The 27,878-nt window shown below is 39.9% G+C and overlaps 1 protein-coding gene across 1 annotated transcript; it reads left to right on the top strand.

Annotated features, from left to right (window-relative positions):
• Positions 1–1,383: 1,383 nt before the first annotated feature.
• HDAC2 (histone deacetylase 2) lies at positions 1,384–26,934 on the top strand. The gene is made up of 14 exons (XM_030000765.2): positions 1,384–1,594; positions 9,096–9,208; positions 9,689–9,806; positions 10,785–10,859; positions 11,167–11,305; positions 13,371–13,512; positions 17,357–17,449; positions 17,557–17,665; positions 19,098–19,238; positions 21,141–21,249; positions 24,395–24,525; positions 25,416–25,571; positions 26,285–26,342; positions 26,552–26,934. The coding sequence occupies exons 1-14, from the start codon at positions 1,543–1,545 to the stop codon at positions 26,580–26,582; spliced, it is 1,467 nt and encodes a 488-aa protein (XP_029856625.1). The 5' UTR covers positions 1,384–1,542; the 3' UTR covers positions 26,583–26,934.
• The last annotated feature ends 944 nt before the right edge of the window (positions 26,935–27,878 follow it).

Below are 27,878 nucleotides of genomic sequence, written 5' to 3'. Positions count from 1 at the left end.
CAGTCAGGGTTTCTAGCTACTTTTAGAGACTCCAATAAATCAAGGAACCTTGGTCAAGACTTCTACAATGAGTGCAAGTCCCTAAATACTGGATTTTCACGTCAGCTGAAGAAACAGTAATCTTTTGTGTAACTGATACACATCCCCAGACTCAGATATATCAGACCAAGTTCTAACAAGCGTGAACCCCTATGTAAATGCAAATACAAGAAAGCTACAGTAACTGGCTAGGCAGAAACGTGATCCTGTTAAACTTTCTGTATTTCTTCCTCCTGTGTTTGTAGCTGAGCTGAGGCAGGCAGAGAACACCACTGGTGGATCTCAAACTGAAACTTGACTCAGATGTCAAGCCCTTTATATAAAACCACAACTACTTTGCTCTTGGGTAGCACGCCTTAATTTTGGAAGAAGTAACTGCCATGCATACTGGGAAGCACGCTTTCAACTCCTTCCAGAATAGGGATACTGAGCAGCAAGCGTGTCAGTCGGCCCGTGTGCTGTCAGGAGTCCTCCTGGCTCTGCATCAGCCTGAACGAAGCCTGGCTGCAGCCGCCCCTTCCCTCAGGTACCTGGCGGATGGGCGGGCAGCTGAGCTGCTTCTCAAACGAGAGTAAAATGGCAGCTCTTCTGTAACCCTCCAGGACTTCAGGTAACAAAAGAAAAGGGGGAAAAAAAAAAAAAAAGCCGTACGCAACCCCAGGACTGAAAAAAACCAAACAAAACGCCCCCCAACAGAAAGCGTTTTTGTTGTGGAAAACGGCAGACTCTTTCCTGCACACCCCCCCCGCCCGCCACAGCAGCCCGTCGAGCATCTGCGCTCGCCCCGTACTCCTGCCCCGGGAGGTACCGGCCGGCGGCCCCGAGGCGGCGGGAAGCGCTCGCCGGTCACAGGCGGGCTGGCTGGCCGAGGGGAGCCGCCGTGACCCTAGCGCTGAGCAGCGGAAGGCCCCACTGTTGTCCGGGCACGGGGGTCGGCCGCTGAAGCGGGGCTTTCCCGCTCTCCCCGCCGCGGCCGCCATGCCGGGCCGGGCCCGCACCGCGCTGGACCGGGGCGACGCCGCCGCGCATGCGCCAAGAAGGCTCCACGGAGGGGCGGGGACGGAGCCCGACGCCCGCCGGCGGACCGTACCACTGCGCGGCATGGGGGTGGTCGAGGAAAGGGCTTCCTCCAAGAATTCGCTTATGAGGACTCCCAGCTAGCTCCTTCCCTGTCTGCGTCCGCGACTAAGCGCCAAGGGCCGGCACGGGCGGGCGAGAGCCGGCGCTCGCTCGCAGGCGTCCTCTCTGCCTCCTTCTCTCCCTCGCCTCCCCCTGCGGCGGCGGATTGGGCGCGCCCCGCTTGCCCCCTCCCTCCCGCTTGCCGATGGTCGGGGCCCGCTGGCGCTGCCCGCGTCCCGGCGTCGCGAGTTCCCGCTCTCCCGCGTCCGCCTTCTCCCGCCCCCTCCCTCCTTCCCTCCCTCCTCCCTCCCTCCGTGCCGGCTCGGCGCTCGCCTCGGCCTCCCGCTCCCTCCCCTCGGCCCCGGCCCCGGCGCGGCGGCCCCTATGGCGTACAGTCAGGGCGGCGGCAAGAAGAAAGTCTGCTACTACTATGACGGTGAGCGGGGGCCGGCGCGGCAGCGTGAGAGCGGTGGTGGGGTGTGTGTGTGTGTGGGGAAGCCCCTCGTAACTGCCGCCCGGGGCGGCCTGCCCCCGGCCCCCGCCATTACGGGCGCCCCTTCCCCCCGGCTCCGTGGCGGCCCCGGCCGGGGGTCCCCGCTCCCGCCATCGGCCCTGCGCACTCTCGCCCCGCCGCGGGGGGCTGAGCCCCGGGGGCCGCCGGGCGAGGGGGGAAGGGGCGGTGGGAGTGTGCGGGGGGGGGGGGGGCGGCGGTGGTGGTGGTGGTGGGCTCGGAGCCGGGGAGCTGCCTGGCCTGCCGCGGAGCGGCTGCCGGGCCCGGCGGTGAGTGCTCCGTCTATTGTTTCCCCCCCTTCCACCCCCCCCCCCCCCCCAAAAAAAAAAACCAAAAAAAAAAAACCACAAAAAAAAGAAGAAAAGTTGAGACACTCCCCTTCATCCGCTAAGCACGGAGGCGTTGGAGTCGCTGCCGTGTCTAGCTCCTCCCCTGCAAAAAAAAAAAAAAAAAAAAAAAGTCTAGGCCATGTGTAGCTCCGGCACCTGGTGGTTCTTGCGCTGGGGCCTGCCCCTCGCCGGGCTTCCACGCTGGGGTCGGGTGTGCGGAGGGGACAGGGGAACCCACCTCCCCCCCCCCCAAAAAAAAAACCCACGGACGTGGATCGGAGTGGGGGCTGGGCTTCCACGAGCCTCTCTCTTCTAGCAAAACACAAAAGCTGCGCGCGTAGGTGTTTAATAATAGTGAAATTCGAGTTGCTTGCAGGCCTTCTGGGTTTGCACGCTCGCCCGATGAGGACACGGTGACTTGTGATCTGCGTTGTCAGTCGCGTCGAAAAAGCGCACGAAGCTCGTCCTTAGTCGCAGATGTTTCCAGCAACTTGTTTGCGGTTCTGTCTGGCCGCAGCAGTGAGAACTTTTCGTTTTCTTCTTGAGTTTGCACTTGTTTTTCCTTTTTTGTACTGGGAGGGTAAACTCGTTGGTCAGATGAGTTAAGAGATTTGATTTATTTTTTTTAAATTGCCTCCTATTGTAACAATCCTTTAAGTTGGCGTCTGAGACTGGTATTGGTAGTAGCCAGGAAACGGAGGTTGAGGCTGTTTGGCCGTAGCGCTTTGGTGTTTTCACCATTTTGTAAATGAAGATGAATGGCTAAACCCCCTAAGATATCAAAGGTGTCTGTTGCTGTAGCAAATCTGCCATTCTTTAGAAATGGCAGATCTTGTGGGGCCTGTCTTGGTTTTTTTACCACACTAAAGGAGGCAGAGTGGTGGTTGCCGCCCCCTTCTCTTTGTTGCTAGCTCTGGTTCTTTGTTCAGCCTAAAGGGGAAAGGAGGCCCCTGTTAGGGATAATTTTGGTGAGGCTGGGATCTTACTTTTCCTAGGGAAGAGGAATCACTTTTCGCATTGTTGAAAGGAAGATTGCAGTGAGAGTTTAGTAGCTTTCTCTCTGCAAATGCTTGCATGGTTTTGGTTTCTTTAATCAGTATGCTTTTTTCTTTTTTTTTCCCCCTTTTTTTTTTTTTTTTTTAATAAAGTCAGGTGGCTATAGTTTACTAGATATTGATATCTTCAGGTCTTCTGTGATCCCTGGATTTTGGTACTTGGTGCTAGTATCAGGCTTCCTTAACAGCCAAAAAGCTATACTGGTGAAGAGGGGGGGAGAAACTGGAGAAGCAAGAAGTTTGGAAGTGGTAGGGTAATGGCGGCTTAAAAGCAGTTGCAGCTCATATCTTGCTTGAATATGTAGACTAGGATAAATGCAGTTGACAATAATGTAGAGAAAAGAGCATCTGTTGTAAAAGTGATTTTAAAAAAAGTGCTTTCTATGTGACAGAAATGAACAGCTTTGGAATGTTTTTGATGTCCTATTTATTTTTTATTGCCAAGGCCAACAGTTACTTTACACTTCTTTTGGAAATAGAGTTATTAGAAGAAATTTTAGAGTTAATACCTGCAGTAAATATTTCTAATGCTAATTTGTGGTTCATGTGGCAATTCAGAGTATTTTGTAACTGTGTCATACCAGCAAAGTCTTGAATCAAAGTGAGGGGAGTGTTTGAAGCCTTAAATAACCCAAAACCAAAAAATACAAAGATACTTCAAGCACACAGCTGAGGTGGTGGTATACCTCCAAGGATGTCACAACCGAAGTAGAGGACCATTTTTTGTCAGAATTGCCCCTCCACACATACTTTCACTCTGTTTCTCTAAAAGTATACACTAAAAAGTGTTCATAAGTACTAGAAGCATATATGCATATCTTCTGAGATGCAATAAATTCCTACATGCTTTTTGTGAAACTCAGTGTGATTGTCATCTAAAGTTGCTTTTTTAAATTAGCTTGTAGCTTACCAAGTTTTCTCGGAGTGTGTTGTTGTTAATGTTTTCTGATAATTAACTGTTTTAATAGCCTTCACGCTGTACCCAGAACCAATAAACTTTGGATAGATGAAGCTTGATTTCATTTTCTGCAGTTAGTTTGTAATAGACTGTCAGCCACATCCAGTTTGCAGAATTTGCATTGCTTGTGATCACGCTCAGGTTAGGAATGTTGTTTAAGTTTGAGCCAGTATACTATGGGAAGAACTAAAAATGTACAAATTAAAATACTTTAGTCGTCTTGTCTGAAATATTTTTAGTAAATACTTCTAGTCTTAATGTATATATGGCTATAGCTTAGCAAAGTCTGTTCCTCACACTGTTTAGAACCATGCTAGATATGGAAGGATATTGTAGCTTTTATTTTAGCCTCTTACCATGTGTCTTCAGGTCATTGCCACAGTCTTGCAGCATGTGGCTCAGGTAGTTCAGTGGCCTCTTCCAAAATAGGTACGTGTCATACAGTTGCCCATAGCAATGAGGACAGGACCCAGATGGTCTTTCCAACTCTGTGCTCCTGTACAGCAAAGCACAGTTCTAGAGAATCACGCAGCAACTAGCATGGTTACAGTTAATAAGTGTATTTATTCCATGCCAATGCACTAGCAGTATTGTTTAGATTGCTTCTTGTGCATAACTTAATGTGGGTGTACAAAAGGCTCTACCTTCATGAAAAATTTGAGAGATCTGCATCAGAATGTGGTTGGTTCCACCCGTGAAGACGAGACCAAACCTGTTTTCAATAGGGCAGTATGCTACTATATTCAGACATTGTTTAAGTACATTAGCACTTCTAGTTTAAGTTCATTTTATCTGCAGATGTAAACTTTAACTGAAGTGCTTCATGGAAATTCATCAATGCTTTGCGCAGTGGCTTCCAAATACGGTGGTGGTGGTGTCCAACCTCTGCTCAGGGCTCAAAAGTAAGGACTTTGCTAGTCTCCTGCTGTCTGCTTAATTTTACAAACGAGAACAAAAAACGCAACCCTTCAGATGCTAGTGCAATAATTTCAGGCCTGTTTGAATAGCTGTTTGTTTGATTGATCAGGCATTGATGATCTTTTTTACATTCATCTTTATGTGAGTTCACCTGTTAGTATTGCAGAAGTCAATCCAAATGTAACTACAGCTAGTAAGATTTTTTTTCATGTGGTTTCCATTGTAGCATTTAGGTTTCTGCAATTAGTGCAGTTCTGAAGTACCTCATGGTTTCATGGTAACTGTACTTAAAATAAGTAGAAATACGGTCAGCATACATAACAATTTATCCATATCAAAGTTGCAAAGCAGTGTAACTTACAAGTTACAAAGTATCAGAAAAGATAAGTAAATGTCATATCTTTCCTCTTTCTTCAGGCTGTTAAGACTGTTTTGTAATGGGCTAATTTAAAGTTGTTATTTTTCTATATATCTTAGTAGCTAGAGAGACTGACATACTTTTTTGGGGACATAGCAGCTTTTGTTGGTCGGTTGTGTGTTTGTCAGACATAATTGAAGTTCCTTTAGGGCATGTAGCCTCTTGTATTTTTCTATGTATTAGAATACTTAACATTTGTAGACCCTGCTGAAGTCTCAGATAGAGGAGTGTCTAAAACTTATGTTCATCAGAGGAATCATGTGGGTCTATTTTTATTTGATAGCTCTTTTCAGAATTTAGGCAAGTAACTTGTATGAATTGAAATGTAGGGGGGGTTGTTGTTGTTTTTTGACATATTTGAACCCAGAACATGACAGTGTATGTAACAACTTAATTTTCTGGACATTTGTTGGTATCACATTTTGCATCATGTGGTGAACAGTGCAGGACAGTAAACTTGTGCTAGCATTGAATGGGCACTTGGTTCGTCTCTTTTTAGTTAAGGACTCAACTTTTCAGAGATTATGTTGTTAGCTCTCAATGAGAGCCATTTAGCTGATATATTTACTGGTATAAAACTGTAAATTTCAGTCTTTGAAGCCTTGCTTTGAAAGATTAATAGTTTTGCCAACTTTCTGCATATACTACTTTGCATTTTTTCCCTCCGCTTCCTCTTTCAGTTACGTTCTTTTGCACTTTCCACATGCACTCGCGCTGGTGAGCGATATAAAATATGCTCGTAACGCTTCTTTAGATTTTTATCTTTGTATTGACAAGTTTAGAATCACGTACTCATACTATCTGTAACATTAGTCTTGTGCACTTGGCCTCGCTGTACCCATTTCTCATATATACGCATACTCTAGCCAGAGTTAGTCTGGTGCTATGTGCAGAGCTTTTTAGTTCCATCAGTGAGGGAGGTGTCCCATCCCCACACACACTAGCTCTTGGTACACCTTGCTTTTCTCCCCAAAGTACTCTGGTAAGGCCGTGAAACATGAAGAAGAGAGAAATAGGTTTCAGGATCAGTGGATGAAGTGTTTGTACCAGGAAGGGCACCTTCTCCTTCAGTGGGTAAAGGAGGAGAGACTTTTGACACCTTTGCCTTCACCATGGGATGGTGTCTCCAAGATGGGTCCCCTTTGGGTTGTGATGTTGACTGGAAATCAAGGTGCTAATGAAGAAAGAGGAACCTCTTGCATACCTTTTCATTTCCCACTCCTGCTAACATACATGTCACAACAGTCCCTTGAAACTTAATGGGCTTTTTGTCTTATGTTTGAGTTTGGTTTTTTTTATGAGTCTAATGCCAAAACGCTTTTTTGTTGGTGATGCTGAGACCTGAAAGATGTAAATAGTATTGCCTGTTGCTAAAGTGTGTTATATTGATATCTATTGTTAGTCATTACTGCTGACCTCTAATGTGGAAGGATCAATATGCTTCTGCCAGATACTCACCCACAGATCTTATATTTGATTAAATAAGCTCCCATTAAATTTACCAACTTGCCAATTCTTTTAAAAGTTCTCCTTTCTGGTAAAAAATAAAGCAAAAGTTAAAAGTTATGCTTAATTTATTAATTGATTGATTTTTCTTTAAGTGTACACTGCAGTGTATGGTATGTAGAACATGCTTAACTTTGAATCTGCTTAATTGATCAATTGCAGTATATCGAAGGATATGTTGCAAGTCTATTTGGGAAGCTTGTTAATGTGTTGTTTTTTTTTTTTTTTTCTTAAGGGAAAACAAGCCTTACATTTTATATAAGGTAGAAAAATCATTCTTAATTGTCTGCTTCCTTATCCATCAGCATTCTGAGTAAAATATCAGTGATGACTATACAAGTTGAAATAGTTAAAATCGAAATGGCCTGTTTAAAAAAGAAAAGGTATGAAATACATAAACAGTCTTTAAGCCACAAATGCATTTGGAATGAAGTTTCCTCAGAAGCATCAAGTTATTGAAAGTCACTATTGTCTTAAAAGCTTCAAAATTTTAAGCTTTTACTAGCTTGAAGCTTTGTAAATCTGGGACTTATCAGTAACTTCACAAAACAAAGTAGGGCTAGTAAATGGTTGGTTTCCATCTTCTAGTCATTAGTTGGAAAGATCTATCACAGCTCTTTCATAAACACCAAATTTGGAACGTACTGTTTTGTAAAATGTGAGGAAATGTTCTTGCTGGTGGGAAGGAGTGTGGTTATACTCTCTTAATACCTTTTGCTCTTGACCTGCATGTGACCAAAACTGGAGGCTTGCAATAAGTATCTGCAAGACTCCGGGTCTTAGTAACTGACAAGTGCTAATCTTCCACTTAAATACCCAAGTTAGGAGTGGGTCCAAGTTCTTCAGAGTTCTTAATGCTGAAACTTGGTATTTCCATTGTTATGGGATGGTTAAGAGCTAGGTGTTGAGCGATTGTTTTTCAAGATAACTTCATCTTACATTACATTAGGTTATATCTGTTTTCCTAAGTGTCCTTACTCTCCTTGTCACTTTGAAAGCTGGAAGCTGGATTTGAGAATGCTTTGAGACTTACAATCTTACTGTAATGCTTGCTTTTCTTGGTAGTTGGTGAATGCTACTGCAAGCTGACATTTTCTGTTCCTCCTGAGCTGAGGCTCACATTGAAGAGGTGAAACTAAAGCTGTTTCGTAGCGGTGCTTCTTCTTATCTCTGACTAACAAAATTTGTAAAATAGTACGACATTGTGAAAACAGTGTGTGTTTCATTCCCAGTGGACAAGGCAGAGCATGTCAGAGGGTGTGAAAGAAAAGCAAAAATTTCAAGAAGGTTAAGTTCACTAATCCTACCAGGAAATTTGGTCGAAAAGAAAAGAGGCGCTATTGCGAAGAGTTGATATGGAATTCTCCAGTTGAAAGCTATTGACAACTGGACATACCTTTTAGGCCTGTCAACATTTCCAGAAACACATAGACTGCTAGTTCTGTTTAAAATGATCTGTGTCTTGAGAATGTCAGTGTTCAAAGTGGAGGCGTGTATGTTCTAACAGTACCCAAGCTGGGGAGAAAACTTACTAGCCCATGATAGCAGCCATTCTTTTCTTAGAAATGACTGTCAAGTTTTGTTATCTTAATCATGTGTCTAGTTGCTCCCCAATTTGACAGAGCCGGGCTAATCTGGATTATAAGGTTCTGTTAAACTACTGTGGATCTGTAGCAGCAGGTGTTTGGGGAATATTTGTGCATGTGGTTGCAGCAATGGATCTGAAGCTAACTTCTGGAACGTAACTGCTAGAGTTAGTAGTTAAGGGCAGGATGAGGACAGTATCTTAAAATCAGCTCCTACAAAATGGCAGGTTTTACTACAGCCTCTGTTGTGGTATAATGTGGCTATGTCATCAGTATTTTTTACTCCCCTCTTAATTCCAGTTCAGTTTCCCATTACTTTATACTTCAGTGCTGGCCCACTATTTTCTTCACTCTTGATTTGAAACCATGTCCTGTAGGCGTCTTTGCTCCCCCACTACTGTCTGCTTGTAGTAAAAGGTGTTAGATTTGGCCACCTTTTTGCCCTCTGCTTCTGACATACAACTTCTTATGGGCAGTTTTCCTCATGGCCTTTTTGAAACAGACAGTAGTCCCTTTATCAGGTTTTCTTGTTTGGTTTTTTTTTTTTTTTTTCCTGGAGTCATATCTGCTTGCTTATCTTCTAAGAATGACTCTTAAGTAGCAATGAAAAGTTGTTTTGTAATATGAATAGCTATTCATTTGTGTAATATTGACAGGTGATATCGGAAACTATTACTATGGACAAGGGCATCCAATGAAACCTCATAGGATCCGAATGACCCACAACTTGCTGCTAAATTATGGCTTATACAGAAAAATGGAAATTTATGTGAGTATAAGCAACAGAATGTCCACTGAAGCATTTTAAGTTATTTTTAAAGGGCTTCAAGTATTGTCACACAAATAAATGGAGGGAAGTGGGAATGGAAATAGAAAATACTTAAATGGTGTATTTGGAACTCTCTTTCTTGGAAGTGAAGCAGTATTTTGTGACTGGTGAGGACTGCAGATTGTTGCCCATGTCTGGAAGAAGTGAGGTAAAGCCCCAGTAGAGAATTTTCACCAGTATTTTTATGACTGGGGGGAGTGGGGTGTTAGGCAGACATTGCGGTAACTGCACGAAGAATTAATCAAGTTGTATACTAACAACAGAGTAGCCCTTGCTTTATGTAAAACAGCACTACTACCAGTTTAACTGTTCTCCCTTCAAAGTAGATTATATTTTTTTTTTGAGTTGTCTGTTTTAGCAAATTGTTAGCTGATTTTGCAGAGCACTCTGATTATTTCTATAACTTGTTCTTGTTATTAGCGACCCCACAAAGCTACTGCTGAGGAAATGACCAAGTACCATAGTGATGAATACATCAAATTTCTCCGATCAATAAGGCCTGACAATATGTCTGAGTACAGCAAGCAAATGCAGAGATGTAAGTGTCAACATTAGGGTAAATCTTTGTGTATGTGCTTTGATGGTTAGCATTGTTTAAAGCTAAATATTCACCAATACAGAGGTATGAATGTGGCTTAATGGTGTGGGTGGGTTAGAGAAACACTGTAACAAGAGTAACACATGCCTGCCTTTAGCTACCCTGATTTGGGGACTTTTCTATTAAAAGCAGCCATCTTGGCAAAAGTCTTCTTTAAGCTTACGGAAGGAGTTTTGCCTCGCCTTTCACAGGGTGTATTCTAAATGTGAAATAATACTTTCTGTAGGCTTAATGCACAGATTGAATTTTAGTTGTCAGCTGTTTGCAAGAGTCTTAAAATCTGTTCTAATGCAAAATCTTTCTGAAAAAGAATGGCCTTTAGAAGAGTAGAGAAGTAAAAATCAATGTGTGAAAATGTGTTTGAGTCAAAAAAAGGAGTTACTCATTCCTCTTGGAGGGAGATAGTAAAAATTGTATATTATTCACTGTTCACCCTTTCTGTTAGTTTTTTTCTTTAATTATAGGAATAGGCTCAAAGTACTGTTAGGAATGCAGTTTGATAGCTCTTATATCAATTTAAAAGGCAATATTGTAACCTCTTTATGATGCCTTATTCTCAGCAAATTATTTTTTTCAAGTAATTGTGCATTTCTTAACATGACCTATGTTAATCAGCACTTCTTCAAAAATCTAAAAATTGTCTAACTTGTTAACGAGGAGACAAAGCTTCCCGTGGAAACTAAAAAGAAAAGAAAAAAAAAGAAAAAAAAAAAAAAGGTAGTTTGGAGTCATCTTAGATTATAAAGACTTTACATTGTTTTCAGTGTTTAAAATTTAGCCTGACAAGGATGAGGTGGGGCAGGGAGCGGAGCAGTCAAAATGCTGAATGAGCTATGCATGACATCTGTAAGCGTTATCCATGTGTATAGCAATGCTGTTGGAATGGTGTTTTTGACATGTAATATGTTTCTTACACAGTTAATGTTGGAGAAGATTGTCCTGTATTTGATGGCCTGTTTGAGTTTTGTCAGCTGTCGACTGGAGGCTCTGTTGGTAAGTATAGGTTGTTTGCCAGGTATTTTGTAGCTTTATTACATTTATGTCAGCAACTTAAAACTTTCCTTTAGTTTTAAATATACTATCAAATATGAGGTGTTTTTTTTTTTATAAAGAAATAATAATCATATATAAGTTACAGACTGTCAAATATGAGATATATCAAGTATCTCAGTATTGGTAAGAGATCAGATCTAGGACCAATTTATTTAGAAAATAAGATACTATTTCATGTAACAGATTTAAAGACCTTCAGAAGTTTCTGACTGCATTTCCTTTCATTTTTGTGTATATCTTTTTACAGCTGGGGCAGTAAAATTGAACCGACAACAGACAGACATGGCTGTTAATTGGGCTGGAGGACTTCACCATGCCAAGAAATCGGAGGCATCTGGTTTCTGTTATGTCAATGATATCGTGCTTGCCATCCTTGAGTTGCTGAAGTAAGTTTCTGATGGAAACAAGATAAAATTATAGAAAGTGTCAAATTCAAGTATTTAAATCTTTGAAGATATGGATCGTAATTACTATTTCAGTGAGTTTTCATAGCCCATGTTGAACTCGTACAGTTTCAATTAAGTAAACTCCAAGCTCTGCCTGGTTTGTCTTCAGCAAGAAGTTTAAAATACAGGCAAGCTGAAAAGATAACTAATAGGAGATGGGTTTAAAACAGATATTTAGAAGTACTTTTCTACACAGAGTATAGTGAACTTCTGGAACTTGCTGCTGCAGGAGGCTGAACGAAGCAGACAGCAACCACAGATTCAAGAAAGAGATTAGACATAATCACGGACAAGAGGTCTGTAAATGGATGTTAAAGATCCAAGCAGTGATGTACCCTGTAAAAGGCCATATGCTGTAATTCTAGATGGTGGGGAAGTACTAGGGTAGCAGACTTCAGAAAATGGACAGACAGGCTTATGTGCTTTCTGTAAATGTTAATCTGTTGCTACTCATGGGGACAGAATAGTGTGCTAGATGGATCACTGCCCTGACCCCTTAGGGCAGTCATTATGCTCCCAATCATACAGCCATTTGGTTTCTCAATATGCCTGCTTGTTTCCTATCATTTGAGTCATTACTAAACCAAACAGGAATATTCAGGGAAGATCATGCACTGAGCTTCCTTGGATTGTTACATGAATTAATGTGGCTGTTATGAATAAATCATGAAATAACAGCTGTGCTGCTGTGACTGCAAAATAAAAAATGAGAGGAGTAATGAAAAAGTGATCATATAATTAACTTCAAGAAGTAATGCTTCACTAAAATTTCAAATCCTGAGTGTTACTTGTACTGCTTCAGGGGACTGTATCCCTTCTAATGACACATAAATCTTATTTTATTTACAAAAAATATTCTAGGTATTTGACTCTTGCGAATGGAGCAGCTGAATCTGCTGGTGAGGGATGGGCAAAGCACTGTAGTCTGGAAGTGTTTTTTAAAGATGGAAAAAGTTTCTAAGGACACTAACAAATAGTTAATATTAACGTATTAATTAAGACATTCCTTTTACTGTACAGCATGTATTCAGGATCTGTCTCTGCAGTCTGAGAAAAGCGATAATGATTTTCTGTGGTCCAGTCTTGAATTTTTTAGCTTAATGTACATGTGAAGGAAGGAAACTTTCAAATAGTTATGGGTTACGTAACCATAGGAAACGGTCCCATTCGGTGTCTTGTTAAACGGAAAATCTTAGTCCACCTGAGATTATAGCTGCTCAGACTCACATTCTATAGCACTATGCAAAGCATGATGAAAATACGTCTTCTGATGTTGGTAGACTTTGTTCTTTGCTGAACAACGTAGAATTTAAGGGATACTTAGTGTTGTTGCCAATGCTCTGAGGCTTCAGACAACTGGTTCCTTTATCCATCTCAAATAAACTGATCTGAAACTTGCAGTATTTAAGGAAATACTAAGCAGCAGTGTAATAATTTCATGCTAACAGTAGGCGCGATACACTTGGAAGTAAGAATGTGCCTGTCTTTACAAGTTGCAGAGGTGAAAAAGAAAAGTTGGTAGAAAATAAGTATTTAAATTTATTTTTTGCGGGCTTATGGAACATGGGTTATTCCTGCTCCTGGCACTATGCTGTTTGGAGCGTGCACTAAGAGATGTTTTAGTGCAGACTGTGTTGGTAATTACTGAGAAGGCAGAAAGAAATGCCCTGTGAAAGGGGCGAATTCAGCAGATATGAACAACAGAAAGTGGTGTGAACAGAAACACAAGGTATAGCTTCTATGGAGTGAGACAACTTGGAGTAAACTAAATGCACTACATACTTAAATTACTTATTTTGATGAAGAAACTTATTTTCATTATTATCCAAACTGTACTGAGAATTCTAAGAGCATATGGTCACTTCAACGAAAATCGTCAAAATGATCATAATGTTAGATTTCAGTGTTTGGTTGGTTTTTTTCATTAGGCTTTTCCTTGTTAAGTATCAGTATATTATGAATGTAACAGCTAATGATGATTTCTCACACATTATTTTTTTTCTAGGTATCACCAAAGAGTGTTGTATATTGATATTGATATCCATCATGGTGATGGTGTTGAAGAAGCATTTTATACCACAGATCGTGTCATGACTGTATCATTCCATAAGTATGGTGAATATTTTCCAGGCACAGGGGACCTTAGGGTAAGGTTGAACATGAAATTTAATTAGGTGATAAATAACCTCTTATTCTCTTCCTTGTACCTACTCTTTTAGTACTAGGTTACAATAACTATGTCCAGTAATAATATACAGCAGTAAGTTTTCAGAAAATACATTAGTGTGACAGATTTGTTGAAGAACCTTAGGGAAAAAAAATACAGGATAGTGGGGAAGTAAATTGTTCACTTGTACATGAAATCAACACCTTAACTTCCAGATAAATTGTCTGAAATTTTAGTTCAAATGTAGAACTAGTTTAGTTCACTCAGATTTTGTCTCTAGGAAGTCAGTGTGGTATATTTATAATCATTATCTGTACATTTCAATTCTGCACATACAGGGAAAAGTAGCTGTTTGGAGATCACATGGCTTCAAAACTTATTTCAGATCTTAGAATAACTTCATGCCAGCGCTTTAATAGTCGCAAAGCTTCAGTTGCAGCTTGAATTTACTGTGTTCTGTTTGCCTAGTAATGCAGTTGGCTTGTTTTTGGAATATTTATTATGTCATAAAGTGTGTTTTTAGTTCTCATGATGCTCACTGCTGAAGAACTTTAACATGCCCCACAGACGATTGGGTGCTAAGCCTTATAGCTAGCTTGAGGGAAGGAGCATTGGCCTGTGAAGAGTTATCATTTAAGCTGTTGTAGAATCTCTGGCAAAGCTGAGAATGAAAACCAATTTTCCTGGCCCTTCATATTAATTTGAAGTTAGTCATTCCTCATGTCAGACTCTTGTCCATTAGAACAGGAAACTGTTCCACTTCACAACCTGAAAGAGTATTTCAAGTATTAGGATTAATATATTCCTAGCTTCAAACTCTCATATTAAACCTCTTTTTATCAGAGGTGCTCCCAGGATAAGTCACTCTAGTATTAGCAACTTTGTGCCTTAAGTTTGTACATACAGTTAGTAATTTTTTAAAAAATTGTAAGCACTTCTAAAAAGTTGACCTACAAAAATGCTGCATTGGGAAAGAATTCACTGTTTTCTTACTGTCTTGAAATTGATTCAAGAGATGCAGCTATTTGTGTTCCTGCTAATATTCCCGAAATGTGTGCTCCCCAGTATGCTGATGATACCCAGAGGACACAGGAGTAAATGAAAGTTGAGCTTTAAATCAGTGGGGCGCTAAGCATTGATTTCAGCGTGGTTGTTGGAGCTGAATGTTATTACGGTTGTTACATTCTGTTAAACTGTGTTCTAAATTGGTTTAGGTAGAAATCAGATTAGGCATTTTATCCATGTGGTTTAACTTGACTGGCCACAAGGTGGTAGTGGTGCTTCAAACAAAAAGCAGCTCAGACCAGGATGTTTATCATGACAAGCTGTTGTTGCTGAATTTGGCTAGAATTTTTTTTTAAGGGTTAGATATCTTGGCTTTTTAGAAACAGTGCTTCCCATTGACAGAGAAGTTTGTGGACTCTTCACCTTATCACACCCAGGACAAAGAATTTAAAGATAATGCAGCTGGAATAAATAGAATAATATTGTATGTTATTGGCATTTTTTTTAGCACAGTGTCAGTGAAAAACAGTACCTCAGGCATGGTAACTTTTATTCTGTGCTGCTAGCTAGTATTTTGAAATGAGCATTGTCTGCATACAGACTTCAGCAGGCTTTATTGGAATTATTACATCCCCATAGGAAAAAAAACATTAGCTTTTTCCTATCTCCAGAGCTTGCAAAGCTAATTGAACTAAAGGGAGAACTAATTTTCTGAAAAGTCAGTGTTTCTTCTGGAGGCCAGTATTGTACTGCTTGCTTCTGCTCAACTTGATCTGCTGTTGTTGGTTATTTACATCAACTTTAAAAGCCAGATCTTATCTTTGTTTTTGTCCGTGGGCTCCATTCAAGCTTGTTTCTGTAATTCTTTAGTTATTTGGTCTGGTTTGCTGATCAGGTTACGCTTATTTGATGCAGGAACAAATCATGAATCAGCTGATGATTTTGTGACTGCAGCTCAATCAATGGAGCTGAATCTGGCAGAGGTTGTCTAGTTTAGCTGCATTTATCCATTTTCTACTGAAGGTATTGTGCAGTCTGAACTTCCAGTGTTCTAAGTGAGTTATTTGACTTTCTACACATCTTAGATGATAGCATTAATCTTGTCTTATATCATAGAATGGTTTAGGTTGGAAAGGACCTTAGTTCCAACCCCTCTGCCATGGGCAGGGACACCTTCCACTAGAACAGGTTGCTCGAAGCCCTGTCCAACCTGGCCATGTATATATATATATACGTAAATGGGTCAGTTGAGACTGTAGTGCTATGTACAGGCCCAGGTTCTGTGAGGAAATTTGGTGTATTGATGAATGGGCAGCTACCAGAATGCTATATTGTTTCTTTAGTGTTTATAACCAATGCAAGTATCAGTTACAAAGTATGTCTGTTGAGTAGCTCAGGCTGGAAAGCAATTACCCTGTTTAGTGAACATTTGGCTTTGGTATGTTTTAGAATGAGATTGATTTAATGATTTTTTTTTATTTTTTTTTTTTTTAATTCTGGAAAGCAAGGCACTATCACCTCACAAAAATCAGCATCTGTAAGCCTAGGTGATTCACTTTGGGAGATTTTGGGTAACTGTAATGCTCCAAATCAGGGTTGAGTTCAGCAGGGTTCTTCAGTGTTACTAATCTTACAATACTGTGAAATGTTAATAATGTGCTGGAAGAAAAAATGTCAGCTGTTAACATTGTGTCTATGCTGCATTGGGCCATTCATCCTTGTCCCCATCTCCATCCATTCCCCACCACCACCCCCCACCCCCCCCCCAATAAAAGATAGTTACTGGAAGCGACACCTTACTGTTGCATTCACTGCTAAGGAGGCTTTGTTCAGGAAGAGGAAAAAGGTCCGTGACTCTTTCAATAGCTAGTGTTGAGAAATTTAGTATTTGTATTGCTGGGACATCTGACTAGTGACTTGTAGTTTTTTAAGGATGTTGGACCTGAAGTGTGCTCTTTCGGCAGAGCTGCTGTTTGGTAGTAGCTTACAGCCAAACTGAACAGGTTAAATCTTACTGTCTTCCCCACTGCACCTTTATTAGTGGCAGAGAACTGCCTTGTAAACTGGATCAGTTTCTGATTGTCTTGGTGATGAGCTACAGGGAAGAAATAGAAATGTGTGAGAAGCAGGGATCTTTAGGTTTTAAGCTGATCATCAAAACAGAAGTGGATTCAGGGTTTATTCACTCAATTTTTTTGCAAAGAGTTTTTTCTTTTAATACATCTGTTGTCTAGGAAAGCTGGTAAGATAGATTACTACAGTTCCTGCCTTGTCACCTGATGGAACTGAGAATAATCTGCAAGTTCATTTTTTTGTTTGTTTGTTTAAAAAGTCTCAGTTTCTTCAAGGGCACCTGTAAGTGGCCTCTGTTTGATTTTCTTCTCTCCCTTTTGCTGCAGCTAGTTCTTCATCCTATGTTTGGAGCAAAGAATATGGTTTTTAAAACCTTCTTAAGTCCAAATCTTCTGTACAGCACTGAAAACATGCATATCACCTTGCACTTCTTGGTTTTCTTGCTTGTTTTTGCTTAACTATTTTTACTGGGCTAAACTGATCAGTTATATTTTGTCTTTTTGTCCTCAATCTTTGAATTAAAAAATCAAGTGTACTTACTGCAAATTTAGTCTTGGTGTACAACTCCTACACTCCAAAATGATTTTATGGGAGAATGGGAATCCAGTAAGGTACTTCGCTTCTTTTCCTCTTGCAGACGTGAATAATGGTACAGAATAGCTCAGCAGACTTGTGTAGACTTTTTTCCATGATACCATCATATATTTCTGTGTTTGTAATAAAGCATTTGTCATCTTTTCTTGTAGGACATTGGTGCTGGAAAAGGCAAATACTATGCTGTCAACTTTCCAATGAGGGATGGTATAGATGATGAATCATATGGACAGATATTTAAACCAGTGAGTACTTTTTTTTTTTTTAAGCTCTCTGGAAGGATACTAGTTTGATTTTGTGGATTTGTTTTCATAATGTGAATTAATGACTTGCTGGTTTATATTGATTATAGATTATATCCAAAGTAATGGAGATGTACCAGCCCAGTGCTGTGGTGTTACAGTGTGGAGCAGATTCACTATCTGGTGACAGGCTGGGGTGCTTTAATCTTACTGTTAAAGGTAAGCAGAAAAGTGTTTGTTGTCTGTAACTTTTTATTTAATAGAAACCTCTACCCTTCATACTATTTTTCAAGACACTTGCATGATGAGGACTGGAGTCACAAAGATTTTGTTCATTACTATGATTAATCACTTCTTTCTTTGCTATACAGGGATGGCCAAAAGAAACCCAGAAGTTGCCTCTTTCTTTCTGTCCATCTAAAAAAGTTAAGAAGCTTGGTTTTCCATGTTCTTCCTAGCCACTCAAGTGATTCCCTTTCTTCTCTGCACAGGCTTGCTGTAGTTTTAAAGCAACATGCTGGATGACAGGATGATGACGGTCATCCTGCTGCAGCTTACTATGATGGGCAAATAACAAAACAAGTGGTTCACTTAGTAGGATTACAGATACTAAAGGCCAAACACCTTGTTGGGTGTAAAATAGGTATTACTGAAATGAGAATACTTACTGCATTGTTAAATTTATAGTGATGTTTGTTATGATGAGGTTTATGTTAACATTCATTTTTATTAACTTTCATAGAATTAGTTTATTTTAGTATTACTTACATTTCTACCCTTTTGGGTGATTCTCAAAATTGGGGTGAGATGTTAATTTAGGAAACAACATAAATATTAGTATTATTATTAATTTTTAATTATTATTTACGTGATAAAATGTGAATGTATGTTGAACTTCTGCTAAGCCTTGAATCCAGCTTGTTTGAATCTTCATTTTTGGGTTTTCTTGGTTTTGTGTTAATGAGCCAATTAGAGTCTTGTAGGCAACGAAATGCAGTATAGTATCTGTTGGGTCTGCAGTGTTTCAGGGTTCTTTTCTTGATTTGCACCAGGTGGCAAAGCTACTTCAGTTGCCCATACAGCTCAGATTTTTTTCCATCTTACATATCTTGGAAACCAAGAGAGCTGCTGCCTCCTACAGATGCCTTTCAGTATGCTGTATCTCCCTGGAGTGTGTACTGTCTTGGCACCAGTTCACTCTGTAAGCAAGACTTAGCAACCCCTAATACAGGTTCAAATTTAGAAGTAGAAAGGACCAAGTACTGATTTACTGTTTTCCCTTCTTCCCCCATTGCATTTGACTGAGAAATTGTCCCTACATTTGTTACTGTGTATTGACATCAGTTATGAAAAGACAAAACACTAAAACAGTCTAAGAGCATTTCAGAGCAGCAACGATAGGCCATCATGCAAAGTCTCTGAAGACTGGGGTGGATAATGTTTGATGTATTTTGTACGTTTCTTATCTGTAGGTCTTGACTTCTTGTGAGGTTGTGCTTAGCTCTAGGGGGACACAGTTCTGTTTTAGTTGAATCAATTCAGTTCTTACTTGATAAGTGCGACTGCATATGTCTGATTAAATAGTTCACTATATCTTTTTCTGTTTAATAGATATTTTGCATATATTGTCAACTCTTTTTGTGTTTGACAGGTCATGCTAAATGTGTGGAAGTTGTAAAGACTTTTAACTTGCCATTGCTGATGTTAGGAGGAGGAGGATACACGATTCGTAATGTTGCTCGATGCTGGACGTATGAAACTGCTGTTGCCTTAGATTGTGAAATTCCTAATGGTAAATATTAATACCCAAATTAGTATTTTATTAAGGAAATAATCATGGGAGAGTTTAAGTGAACAGATAGCAAATATTTCTATAGCTAACTAATGCATCAGTTTAGAATAAACTATGTGGAAAGTTATTGTTAGGTTTTAGCCAATAAATTTTCAGTAGCTTATGCACTAAATAAACTTAAGCATTTGGGGCTTTTTTTATGGCTTAGCAAAAGCTTTAAATGATTGGATTGGTTTTGGAAAATTCAAAACATGTAAAACTTAGGCAATCTTACTTGTCACTATTTTTAATGTGAATGTTATCAGTATGATAGAATATGTACTGCGTTTTGATCGTAACAGTGCAGACCTGTGTAAGTTGGGCACCATGGACATGCTATTCGTAAGAAATTAACGAGTATGCAAGTGTCCATTTTACATAGTAGAACATAACTGTTTCTTCATTGTATCTATGACTTAAAAGTAACTGTAAAAGTATATTGACTTCTGCTCTTCCATTTGACTCAATTTTGGCTATACGAGCTATCTTAAAAAAACTTGAAGTCAATAAAGCAATAGTAGACTTCTTTCGAATAGTTGAATAACGAAGTAATTTCTCTGAGGAAGGTCCCCAAAGATCCTGCACTCCCTTTACTTTTGGCCAAATATGCTTCTGGACATGTTTTTGGAAATTTTTTTTATAAAATTGGTATTTGGACTGCTTTGTTGCACATTAGTCACTGGCAGTTTTCATGCTGGACTGCAACTTTTGCTGATAACCTTTTGCTATTCATGTATCTCTTGCTGGATTCATGGTGTTTCCATCTGACTTCAGTGGAACACTGCTGTCAGTGGGGAAAGAATATTTGGACAGTACCTTTCAAGATGTATATTTTCCATCTTGCACATCAATATATATTCTTTGTCAGCCAAAGCTTTTGAAGAGACAGTAGTATTTCCTTATCTTGAGACTTTTTTTTCCATTAGCATGTCCCATTTGATGGATATATATTAAGGTTTTTTATTTTTTTTTTTAACATTCCTCTCAACTTTGTGGGTCCCTGTCATCTTTAATCTGTCCTGAGAAATAACAGTGCATTTCTAAATGTTGCAATAGCAACTTGATCTTCCTGTCTCCTTTCTATCCACCTAACAAGATCACTTATCCCGTAATAATCATAAATGAAGAAACAAGACAAAGGGTTCAGTTAGAAGTGGATTTTGGAGTTGTATTTTGTAAGGGTTCTACATTTTTTAGGTTTTTGTTACTTCATCTGGGAAGATACAGTTATATTCAATATAAAATACTACTGTTTTCCGGGATATTATGTGTTCATTGACTTCATTTTGATAATTAGGTGTTCCAGTCAGGGGACCATTATCTGTGAAAAATACAGAAGCAGGGAAGGGGGGAACGGACAGACATGGGCAGCACTGAACCACTGTACAGTGCTTACTATGGATATTGAACTAGCTGTGATCTTCAGCGTGGTAGTACATATTATATGTTTTACTGAAGGAATATTTTGAATGGCTCACTTAAACCTTTCAAACTAGACTAACTTTGGAAAGAGCTATAAGAAATCATCAGTTGATCTTCTATTTTCTGCATAAGTAGCATTTTAAATTATTTTATCAAATTTGTTACTTATGTTGTTCCGGTATACGTTCTAACGTGATTACAGTAGAACTTGCTCTTGCTTTTCATTGTATTTGTTGTATTTTGATAACAAATTTAAGTTCATCTGTTGAATAATTTAGAGGAAAAACACTGAACAGTTCAAGTAGTACTTAAGTATTGCTTACCTGAATGCTTCGGGTTCAATAGTTGTCTAGGTAAAATCCTGTCAAAACTACTGTTGTATATAAAATGTTTTAAATCTTTTTTGGGTCACAAAGTTGTCTTTTGTGTTTTGGTTTATAGAGTTGCCATACAATGACTACTTTGAGTATTTCGGACCAGACTTCAAGCTTCATATTAGTCCTTCAAATATGACTAATCAGAATACACCAGAATATATGGAGAAGATCAAGTAAGTAGTGATTACCTTGTATATCAAGTAGGTCATGTGGATCACGTTTCTCCAGAGGTTTAGTTGTTAGGCAGTTTTGAAAACTGTATGCTTTCTCTGTTACACGCTAAAAATGAGTACTGAATAGATTCGATATATTTTTCATTTCTGTCAGAAGGAATTTTTAGAAGCCTGTTCCTACAACAGTATGTGTGCTTATGAAGTCCTATGACTACAGATATGACAATTTTAAGACCCAGCTTGGATTTTTACTTTTTCCCGCAACTAAAGAGATGACTTGTATTTGGATTCCCATTCTAATTTTGTAGAAAGTTTATCGTGCCAGGAAAGAAGCTGGTATGCTGTGATGATTAGGATTTCTAATTCTCAGCTTCATGTCTAAACATGAACTGAGATTGTCATTCTTTGTAGCTGTTGGCTATAAAAATAAAAAGTCACGTGAGCTTGGACATACAAAACTGTGCAAAGATAGTGATATGTGTGCAGGTAATTGAGTGACTGTGGTTTGACAATTCCACAAGTTTTGAGAAGTGCTCATTGCCAAGCTATAGTGGGTGTGTGTTTTTAGCCTGTGCCACTTTTGATACTTGGTTTATTCCTCCTCACATCCTGAAGTTTTGATTGTAAACAAATATTTTACTTCAGGGATGGAGTAATGCATACATACAATCAATTCCGTACTCATATGAAAAGAGATAATTGGTTAGCCTAAAGTACTCTTTGCTTACTGTGGCTTGTCCCTGCTCTAGGTTGGCTGTTAATGGTGCACACAGGAATTCTTTTGGTTACTAGGTGTGGGGGGCTGACCCTGGCTGGACGCCAGGTGCCCACCAAAGCCATTTTATCACTCCCTTCCCCAGCGGGACAGGGGAGAGAAAATATAACAAAGGGCTCATGGGTCGAGATAAGGACAGGGAGAGATCACTCGCCAATTACCGTCAAGGGCAAAACAGACTTGACTTAGGGAAAATTAACTTAATTTATTGCCAATCAACCAGAGTAGGGTAATGAGAAATAAAACCAAATCTTAACCCACCTTCCCCCCACCCCTCCCTTCTTCCCAGGCACAACTCCCCTCCCAGATTCTCTACCTCCTCCACTCCAGCAGTGCAGGGGGACAGGGAATGGAGGTTGGGGTCAGTTCATCGCACGTTGTCTCTGCCGCTTCATCCTCCTCACTCTTCCCCTGCTCCAGCGTGGGGTCCCTCCCACGGGCTGCAGTTCTTCACAAACTGCTCCAGCGTGGGTCCCCCACGGGGTCACAAGTCCTGCCAGAAAACCTGCTCCAGCGTGGGCTCCTCTCTCCACGGGGCCACAGGTCCTGCCAGGAGCCTGCTCCAGCGCGGGCTTCCCACGGGGTCACAGCCTCCTTCGGGCACCCACCTGCTCCGGCGTGGGGTCCTCCCCGGGCTGCAGGTGGAGATCTGCTCCCCCGTGGACCTCCCTGGGCTGCAGGGGGACAGCCTGCCTCACCATGGTCTTCCCCACAGGCTGCAGGGGAATCTCTGCTCCGGCGCCTGGAGCACCTCCTCCCCCTCCTTCTGCACCGACCTGGGGGTCTGCAGGGCTGGTGCTCTCACATGTTCTCACTCTCTTTCCAGCTGCAGTTTCTGTGCCGCAGCAACTTTTTTTTTTTTTTTTTTTTTTTCCCTTCTTAAATCTGTTCTCCCAGAGGCACTAGCACTGTCGCTGATGGGCTCGGCCTTGGCCATCGGCAGGTCCGTCTCGGAGCCGGCTGGCATTGGCTCTGTCGGACATGGGGGAAGCTTCCAGCAGCTTCTCACAGAAGCCATTCCTGCAGCGCCCCCGCTATCAAAACCTTGCCACACAAACCCAATACACTAGGAACAGCTGAATAAAGATGTGAAACTATCTGTGTAAGTTTGCCAGTACTGCTATAACCTGCAAAACTGTCAAATTGCAAAATTCACCAAAGCAGTTAAAATACTAATTTTTTAAGTGGTTGGTATATAGACTGTGACTGGTGTTCATAACAAACACATAAATCACAATCAAATGAAAGGGTTTAAATTTTTAATAATGTGCAAGGGGAAAAAAACCCCTTTTTTTCATTGATGTAATTCTACAAAATTTCTCTGTAGTAATATAGTGCTCCAGCTGGTGATCTGCCAGGCTGCTTGCTGTATATTGGGTATTGTTGAGGTTTCATGATGCAAGTAGGCTGCAAAACTTGCTTGCTTTTTAACACATCCCTGGGCACAGATTGTGTGTTTTCTATTGACAGAGATACAATCTCACATCCCCATACTAGCACCCACAAGAAGAGCAATGACCCATCATTTCAGAGAATCTTCCTTCAGTTAGTGTTATGCTTTCCCAGAGACCTGACTTTAGGGGACTCCCTGGACTGGCAAAACTGCTTTGCCAGGTCATGTGATTTGAACAGAGGCAAAGACTGTAAGGATTCCAAAAAAATACCAATTGCCCTTTAGCTCTTCAAACTGTGCAGAAGTATACTAAGATAGTTGTTACAAATGCTGATATTTGACACTTGCCAAACTGTTCTCTCTACTTGGACTTCTTTGGAATGATAGTTTTGAGTCCCAAGAGAAGCCCAGTGTCCTTCCTGTTGCTGCACGTGGTGCTTTGGAGTGTGGGGTCCGTTGCATCAGGTTGCTTAGACAGGAGAGAACTTCTCTCTGTTCTCCCTGAAGCAGCCAATTAGGAATCTTATCCAGATGGATTGCTTTTGACCCTGACATTGTTGCTGCATGCCGTTGGGAAGTCTTCATGCTTTAAGTGTCTGACTTTCTAAGAAACTAGAGGACAGTTTATTATCCAACTTGATACTGTAGCTTATTATAAACAGACTAATGCTGCCACTTGCTTCAGCCCAGGTGGGCAGTACTTGTGCTGATCCTGTGGGGAACTGATGATTGAAGTTGATTGAAATAAGTGTTTAAAAAGTTCAAAGAAAATTATGTTCACGTACACTGTGGATACTAGCGATCCGTTAGAGTTACAAAACTTTCTGAACATGGCATGCTTTTTTTTTTTTTTAAAGAAACAATGACTTTAAAGCAAAGCAGGTTAACTTTGAATGCGGAGTTTTCAGAATTTAATACAAAATCCAAAGAAATTCCACTTCTGTGTAGTAATAACTTTCCTTCTTTGTTACTTGCAGGCAACGCTTATTTGAAAACTTGCGCATGTTACCTCATGCACCTGGTGTACAGATGCAGGCCATTCCTGAAGATGCTGTTCATGAAGACAGTGGAGATGAGGATGGAGAAGATCCAGACAAACGCATTTCTAGTAAGAAATACCTTTTCATGATAGAGCATGTCCAGGTAGAGTCTTTTTAGATTGAATTGTTCAGAACTTTAGTCCTAGTAGTGCAGTATTGGAAGACTGGCAGTTCTGTTTCCTGAGGAAAAATTGTGCTACTGGTCTGCCAGTTTGGCCTTCTTAAGGTGGTATCTGTGCACAAATCTGAACCTGTTAAAGGGGTCTAGAGAAGTGCTGAAAGAACGTGGGTTTTTGCATCTTATGAAACACTCTGGCTATTTCAAATCTAAAATAGGTACTCCAGAAGTCTCAGATGAATTTCTACTAAAGGAATACAGGACTTGGCTTCTGTCTTTTGCTAGTCACAAAAAAAGTAACGTTCTCCCTTGATGTAAAGTGAGATACTGTCTTTTCAAAAAAATTCTTTTATTTCCTTTTTTGTTGAGAGAGGGAGGTTTTCTATACTTGCAACACTACCCGTTACTTCACTTCAGTACCGTTAGCCTTTGTATGGACAATGAGTTGTTCTTCAGCTATAGCTAAGAGTTTCCTGCTATGTTTAACCTTTTTTGATGTGATTGGAATAATTCTGTAAGCTTTTACTGGTGCACTGTCCATTTTCTGAACTGTTGAAACCATAACATTTTCTCCTGTGATTTAGTTTTCAGTATTTGAAATTCATCTGACACATGTTAAAATACTCCCACCCTCCCCTGCGTTTCTGTAAGGCTATTTTTGGAAGTCATTGTGAGAGTCCCAGAGTATCTTGAAAGATAGTATTTTTATCCATAATTTAGTTCTTCAGCATTAAATGATTATAGTATGTTATTACTCATTCTTAATTCGGTAGTTCTTCTTTATTGGGCCTATTGTAGTTGGACTTTATGCTCAAATAATTTCATAACTCTGAATCCTAGTTCGAGCATCTGATAAGCGCATAGCCTGTGATGAAGAATTTTCTGATTCTGAAGATGAGGGGGAAGGTGGACGACGAAATGTTGCAGATCATAAGAAAGGAGCAAAGAAAGCCAGGATAGAGGAAGACAAAAAAGAGACGGAGGACAAAAAAGCAGGTAGGACTCTGGTGTGATTCATCCTATGTTTTAGAACTGCAAATGTCAGTTCTCCCAGGAGAAAGATGCATTTTCTGTTAACAGTTAATTAGCTGTTGAGATTATGATTTATTTTTTCCATCATATTTAAAGCATATATTTTAAATTAATCAGTTTCAAGATACAGCTATTCACACTAGAATAGTATTTTCAGCCTAGGGTTATTGTTGCTTCTCCACAAGCTTGAAATCTTAGAGCCAGGGATTTGTATAGCTTAATGAAAATAGGGATAAAAAAGGTTCTTGCTTTAAATATGTTAGACAAAGAGTTTGTTCTCTGAAACAGAAGCTGGAGAGAGTTCTGGGGATGGTGTAATTCCAAGGACTCTTGACTTTTCCAAGAACAGGCTACATCTTAGGGCTACAAAGACTACCGCAAGGAGCTCAGGGGAAATCCAGGTCTCATTACTGCATACCATCATTATGGCCAGTTAAGAGAGACTTGCCTTGAGGTATTTTGAATCACTTGGCATTGTGCCCAGATCACTCCCTTGGATGGATGCATTTAACACTGTATGTTAATATGTAACCAGTGAGGATTTCTCTTTAAAAGCTAGTTCCCCCTGGCTCGGAGTGTATATAAAAAAATATACCTAGGTCATGCTTTTTTCCTTCTGAAGTATTTTAAGGTTTTCTTGCATCTTTTGGTATATTTAAGATCTTGGTTTTTTTCAGATGTTAAGGAGGAGGATAAATCCAAGGACAGCAGTGGTGAAAAGACAGACGCCAAAGGGTAAACACTAATAAATAATGAATGTCACCTTTTTGAAGTGTGTATTAAATCAATACTTTATAATATTTTAAATCCTCTAGAAATCACTTTCAATTCCTCATAATACTAAATATTTTAGACTCATGACAGTAGTAATTCAAAATTGCATTTCTAAAACAGTTAATACAAAAAATGAAACAACTTAACAGTTTATTTTTGCCTTTGTACAGAGCAAAATCAGAACAGCTCAGCAATCCTTGAACAAAAGATAGCCTCTCATCAGTTGCAGAACATAATACTAGAGTTGGAGAATACCTAAAAGAAGAAAAGTTTTCGTATTGAGAGAGACTGCTGATTTCATTTTGTACTATTTGGCATGGACCGTATTTATTTTCAAACGGCTTTGTTCTGGTTTTTGGCAAGTTGTATTGTGAGTTTTCTAATTATGAGGCAGAAATTCCTTTCTTCACCATGCTTTATGTAATAGTATTTAAAAATGGATGTGAGTTATTATGTTAAATGTCTAAACTGATCTATTAAAGTAATTTGCCTTTCCTGAGCTGATTTTACCTTTTTTGTAATTTTATCTTTATTAAAAAAAAAAAAAATTGTACTTGGTTGTCTTTTTGTCCATCATTGAACTACAAAGAGGAAAAACTCCATATAAATTCAGCAGACTTATCTGTGCGTAACTAGTGGATTTAAACGGACAGCTGGTGAACACACAAGTCAAACTGTGTTGCTTTCATTGACTCCACAGATTTCAGTGGCTTCTGCATGGGGTGCAAATAAATGTACAGGAATACGAGTACGTGCGATTTGAACAGGCTGAATAAATGGGTGAAGAGATGTTGGAATAAGATGGTTGTATGAACTCGCGTTTTAATGTAAAGGTTTAAAACTCTGCAGTCACATGCCTTGTACTGTCCAAGAACCTTTCCCACCATCAGAATCTACCCAAAAGACTGATGCATTTTGCTGTTCATGAAATTTCTACATGGTTGTCTTTCAAAGCTTGCAAGATAAGGAGTGAAAGTTTGGATTTAACTTGTAACCCATTCTGATTTTTTACAATGATGAGCAACGTAAAACTTTGTCACCCTTAAAAAGAAGTTAGTTCTGGTGCCTGAATTGAAACAGAGACCTGAATGTGTGCACTCCTTTTTTTCCTTTCTCAATCTACAACAGTTGTCTTATAGGTTGATGTTTAATGAAATGCACAAGCTTTCATATCAAGATTTCAGGGCAGTGAGCACAGAATTTTGCAGAACTGCATTGCTACCCAATCTTTTTGGGGGTTTCTGTGGGGTTGGTTTGTTTGTTTTAATAAAAATTAATCTTACTACTTTTTTTTAAAACCTATTTTCTATCCTTCCCATAAAACTCTGGGATTGTGGTCTGTGGCCTAATTGATTCATTCATGTTAAAATTCCAATGCACTACTTTGAATTGTTTGTGCATTTGTTCTGTCCAAATGATGTATTCATCGAAGGCTCTTCTGAAGGCATGTCATGTGTTGACTAATTTGACTTTTTATCCAATGAGAATAACTTTCAC

The sequence above is a fragment of the Aquila chrysaetos genome, chromosome 2, assembly GCF_900496995.4.
Source record: "Aquila chrysaetos chrysaetos chromosome 2, bAquChr1.4, whole genome shotgun sequence".
NCBI lineage: Eukaryota > Metazoa > Chordata > Aves > Accipitriformes > Accipitridae > Aquila > Aquila chrysaetos.
The sequence above is the reverse complement of the archived record's forward strand: the minus strand, read 5'-3'. Positions and strand labels throughout refer to the sequence as shown.

Excerpts from the sequence above, each read along its gene's own strand:
- HDAC2 (XM_030000765.2), top strand. The coding sequence starts at position 1,543 with ATGGCGTACAGTCAGGGCGGCGGCAAGAAGAAAGTCTGCTACTACTAT. Across the intron at positions 9,807-10,784 it reads CAGCAAGCAAATGCAGAGAT|TTAATGTTGGAGAAGATTGT; the intron begins GTAAGTGTCAAC and ends TTTCTTACACAG. Across the intron at positions 24,526-25,415 it reads TCCAGACAAACGCATTTCTA|TTCGAGCATCTGATAAGCGC; the intron begins GTAAGAAATACC and ends TCTGAATCCTAG.